The 5,207-nt window shown below is 34.3% G+C and overlaps 1 protein-coding gene across 1 annotated transcript in view; it reads right to left on the bottom strand.

The window, feature by feature from the left end:
* Window positions 1-3,019, bottom strand: part of LOC111088218 — a gene marked incomplete at its 5' end in the record, with an annotated part of 76,923 nt that extends 73,904 nt beyond the window's left edge. Inside the window, one exon of the mRNA XM_022397628.1 lies at window positions 2,799-3,019. Coding sequence (XP_022253336.1) covers window positions 2,799-3,019 — 221 coding nt within the window. The remainder of the gene's footprint in view (window positions 1-2,798) is intronic.
* Window positions 3,020-5,207: the final 2,188 nt, after the last annotated feature.

Consider the following 5,207-nt stretch of genomic DNA (forward strand, 5'->3'; position numbering starts at 1 on the left):
ATGAATTTGATGAGAAAAAACATTTTAGAGACAGAATCTTCCTACTCTGAATATTCCAGTTTTACAAACTGATGAACTCAACCAGTGAGAGTGACAGGAGATAGATCACAGGAAATAGATGATTCCCAGGAAATAATAAGTTGGGAATGTGAACTCCAAAAGGAGATAGTACATACCTCATGGTTTTCAAACAAGACCCAAAACTCTAGCATTTTCAAATAGTTCACTATTCTTCTTTAGGAGAGTAAAGTGTTATGTTTAATGAGTATAATGAAATATATAGGCACGGATGTCAACATCACGTAAACTGGACATACTATATTACTCAGCCTTGAGAAGTAGCCAATCAGAACCTAGAGTTGTTGGAGGTTTACTTTGTGTCAAAGAGGTGTGTATAGTACATAAAAGACTTAAGTGTGGTAGTAATTATAAGAAATGTTAACCATTTTTTTAAGGATAAAATAAAATATAAAAATAATGATAAAAAGTGGTGGGAAATAGAGGAAATTATAATATGATGCAATATATAGGAAATATTACCAATAACAAGAAATTAAAGCATGAATAATACTAATAATGTAAAGTAAATTTAATTATGAATTTATTTTTGAAAATCTTTTCAGGGATATTTAATGTTACAGTATTTAACTGTGCTATCCAGCAAGCTTCTTTAATTTCCCTGTTGCTGTCAGATGTAATATTTGACTCTATACCTTTCAGTTTTATACCTTCAGGAGTGTCCAGGCATGTTCTAGTGTTTTGCGACCAGAAGTTCATTTTTTGTTTTGACTGTTGATTTGTGTTTATTAAGACATTCCCATATAGTTGTTTTGGTTTGACCTACATACTGTTTGTTTGTTTTGAATTTCGTACAAAGTTACATGAGGGCTATTTGTGCTAGCTGTCCCTAATTTAGCAGTGTAAAACTAGAGGTAAGGCAACTAGTCATCACTATCCACTGCCAACACTTGGGCTACTCTTTTACCAACAAATAGTGGGATTGACTGTCACATTTTAACACACACCCATGGCTGAAAGAGTGAGCATGTTTGGTGTGATGGGGATTCGAACCTGTGACCCGCAGATTGCGAGTCGAGCACCCTAACCACCTGGCCATACCAGGCCTGCCTACATATTGGATGTTGCATTTTCAATAGTGGATTAAGTAAATAATATGTCTTATAGAGCAGGTTATTTGTTTAGCAGTTCAAAATCACTTGTATGTCTCCTAAAATAGCTGGAAACACACCCACCAAAAGACCTGTGGATCAAGGGACCACTTCATAGGAAGAATTTTGTTGGAACAAGATAACTGATCCACAACTAGATTCAGGGTGTAAGGAACATGGCATGCTACGATCACAATGTGGTGATTGTTAACCCAGAAAAGGAGCTCCATGATCTGAAAGCACAGAGACCTGGAACTGGTACATCCTTGCTTGGTGATATAAGTGACCACTGTGGAGTTGTTTGAGTCTACCATAACCACCCTCCTCTGCAGGAGAGGAAAGAAGTGGGAGAAAGCTCAATGAACTGCCATAAACTCAAGAATGATGATATGGAGAGAAGACTCGTTGATCAACCAGAGAATGGAAATATTCTGGAAGTCAAGATAAGAATTTCAACCCTCTAAAGACAAGTGCATGAACACATGTAAATCTGGATGAGGGGGAGGAAGCAACACCCCCACCACTGTATGGTCTCTGTATAACCACCAAGTCAGATCAACTATGATCAGGGAATGAAGGGTAAAAGGGAGGTCTAATGGGCCTGAGTAGAAGTTTTACTAATCACAGAGTGTCCAAAGAAGGGAACACATATGAGCCTGACCCATGGGAATGCGGGCTTCCAAAAGAGATAGAACATCTCTCGCTGTGAGAGAATGTGAGGTGAGAGTCTTGTGAACTGCTTGTTCTATATCCCAAAGGTGAAGAGGAGAAGGCTGGGCCCAACTGAGGTAAGAATGAAGAAAACCCCCAATTTAATGGGGAATTGAGTGGAGGTAAGAACTGTCTTTCTCCTTTCAGCTGGAATTCCACCTGTGCTGTTTCTTGTAGGAGCAGAAGAGTGCATATCTGGACTGTGATGGTAGAAATGAGCAGGAGCCAGTAATCCATGTAATGATGAGTGTGAAGACAAAAGTAAGAAAATAAATTATTCATTTGGAGCTGTCTTTAATTTACTATTAATGATTATACCTTACATCTATGCAGAATTATGCATTCTTTAAGCACATTTTCCAGTCAAAATGCAGAACTACACAATGCTTGCATTTATGAAAATGAGGATTAAATTAATACTTCATAAAACAGCTGTGATATTTAAAAAATTGCAATAAGGCATTTCTCTTTTATTGCATGTAACAATTCAAAATCTGTTATAAATAATGTTTGATCTATATACACAGAAAGATATGAAAGTAACAGTACAAAGCAGACACAGAATCGAGCTAACTAGCTACTGTCACAAACATAAATAGATATGAGCTAGGGCTTAGTTTGACTGGCTAATACTACATCACATGCATATCCTGTATGGTGCACAGTTCAAGTGCACATGTATCACATGCTTTACTATGCTCCTGTTTAAATGTTTCAGTTTTTTTATGTACTTTTTAAATTTTATACTTGTTTGTGTGTGTTTCTATCATGCATTGAATGCAGAAAATTCATACAAAAAGCAGGTTAGCACTTGCACTGTGTTGTGGAAAATACAAGTTCAAAAGGTCTTGTATGAGTCTATTGTAATTTGAGAACATCAACACAGACATTAAATGGTGTCCAAATAAAATTTCTCACTTGATCCTCTGTCAATTTTTTTTCCATTGTTGAAACATTAACACATGCATCACAAACTAAGGATTGCTCATCAATCTTTATGTCTCTCTCTTCCCCATCTGTAGGAGTAGCTGGATTAAGGCACCAATACTTTACTTCAAGCTTAGGGTCTTCTCCAGTAACAGTTTTATTGTACTGAAATTGAACACTTTTTCCTCTCTGTATGTAAAGAAATGAATAATCTAGAAAGAGAAAAGGTTCATATCTAAGCAAACATGTAGACAATATGACTTCTTAAAATATTTTTGCATAAAAGGAACAAAACATTCAAGTAGTCAGCTCATGCAAAATGTGGCAAGTTACTTCAAAACTTATCAATTAGATGACACAAACTATTGAGATTATAATCAATGAATATACCTGTCAAAAAATGTCTACAATAACAAGGATATCTGTAAAAAAGTCTCAGATAAGAAGGATAAACTTATTTCTACAACATAATACTACCAATTAAACCTTTGCTAAATATATAAAGCAATATATAACATTTAAAGTCCAAAGAAGCTTCTTGTAATGTAGCAGCAAAAGAAACAAGAAACTCAATGACTATGATTATAACTAACTATCAACAAAAATCTTATGAAAAGCATTTTTAGTACCTGGAATATTTTGTCATCAATATATCATCATACTTTCTGAGATATAATTGTGTGGTCAGACAATGTCACCCATCAACTTTAATGTATTGTTTTAATATTTCAACAGTTAACCTCTTCTCCATGTTATTTCCTATAAACCCTCTACACTTACAAGTCTTGAATAAAGATAAATACTGGAAAGTTATATTGTTTTCAATTTTTGCATACAAACTTATTTTATTATAACTAGTTATATGGCAATATAATATTTTTACACATAATAATGTACTTCAGTTTATTCACGACTATTTAAGATTACTGTTCTGAATGTGTCAGGTCTAAGAATAGCATTACTTACTCCATCATAAGTGCCTTCTTTTTACCTTTTCAGCAGTTAATCCTCCTACTATGTTTCTGGTCATATTGACCTAATGCAATTTCAATTAAACTGAGATAATTTTGAATTCATAAAATATTTTTTTCTTTGCATAGCTTTACTTGTTTATGTTAAATATTAGAACTACCACTAAGGGTACAATAAAGTCAAAGATATATGTAATTACATCATAGATTTGCCACTGAAGAAGAAAGGTCCATCTTTTGAAAGTGTCCAGGTTATAGGTTAGTTTATCTTTGTGTTACACTGTTTTCTCAAACCTGTGTGTTTTTCTGACATCATGAATGTAATTACATCATAATATTATGGAAATCAGCATTGGGTCCTATAGACCTAAAACATAATGAGTTAATGATACCTCATTTCTTAAGACAAATCTTTGTCAGTGAAAAGCTTGTGACACTTCAAAAGAACTATCAGCTAGACATTTTTGTAATACAATTTTATCTACATGATAAGAATTCTTGTAGTATTCAAATACTACGTATCGCAGGTGGTATAGACATGGCAGAGTTTTGGCTTTAATGAACTGCACCTGCCTGTAATGAGAGAAGTCCTCAGTATAGAAGTACAAATCTCATCCAACTCTCCAAACAGGCAAGAGCATTCCATTAAAACCAAAACTCTAATACATACCTCACTCTAACAAAGTTTATTTCATATTCACAAAATGTTTACATTTTTTGCAAGTTCTAATTCTGGTACACATTAAATCCAGTGCAGTTAATGAGCAAAATTTAGTCTGAGGAGTTACTTTCTGCAGCAAGTATGACCAAGGAACTTTTTCTGTTTCATGGAATAGTTACTTGTATTCTGCATTATCCTGTGTTTAAAAAACAGTTTTACAACAGCCACACTGTCTGTTTTTCTACAAACTTACATAAGAACTATCTGCACTAGCTATCTCTAACTTGGAAGTGATATACAAGGAAGCTAGTAAACTTTTGTCAGACTGAATAGTTGGATTTGAGCATCACTCTTAAAATGCACCCACAACTCCAAGATGGTGTGTGTAATTTATTTTTACAGAAACAGTACATGAACTATGGAAATTCATCATCCACAGTTCAACACATGAACCATTAAGCCATATTCTGCTGAAGTCAGAGATAGCAAAGATACTTCTGGATTCTTTTGAAGCAAAGGGAAATTTCGGAGGAAATTTCATCCGTTGCTTCTGTGAATTTAAATAGAATAAAACAATATTAACCAAAGTTATATTAGAAACTTAGAAAAGTTAAAGAGACAGAAGAGAGATAGAGGTTATTTGTCCTTCGACCGATTTATCCTCTGAGTCAACGCCTCGAAGGACATATAAAAAACTAACAAGAACAAGGAGAGGCTTGTGTAAAAGATAAGTATCAAGCACAGGGCTAGAAACCGTGTTTTTTATAT

This window comes from Limulus polyphemus, unplaced genomic scaffold (genome assembly GCF_000517525.1).
Source record: "Limulus polyphemus unplaced genomic scaffold, Limulus_polyphemus-2.1.2 Scaffold3347, whole genome shotgun sequence".
Classification (NCBI taxonomy): domain Eukaryota; kingdom Metazoa; phylum Arthropoda; class Merostomata; order Xiphosura; family Limulidae; genus Limulus; species Limulus polyphemus.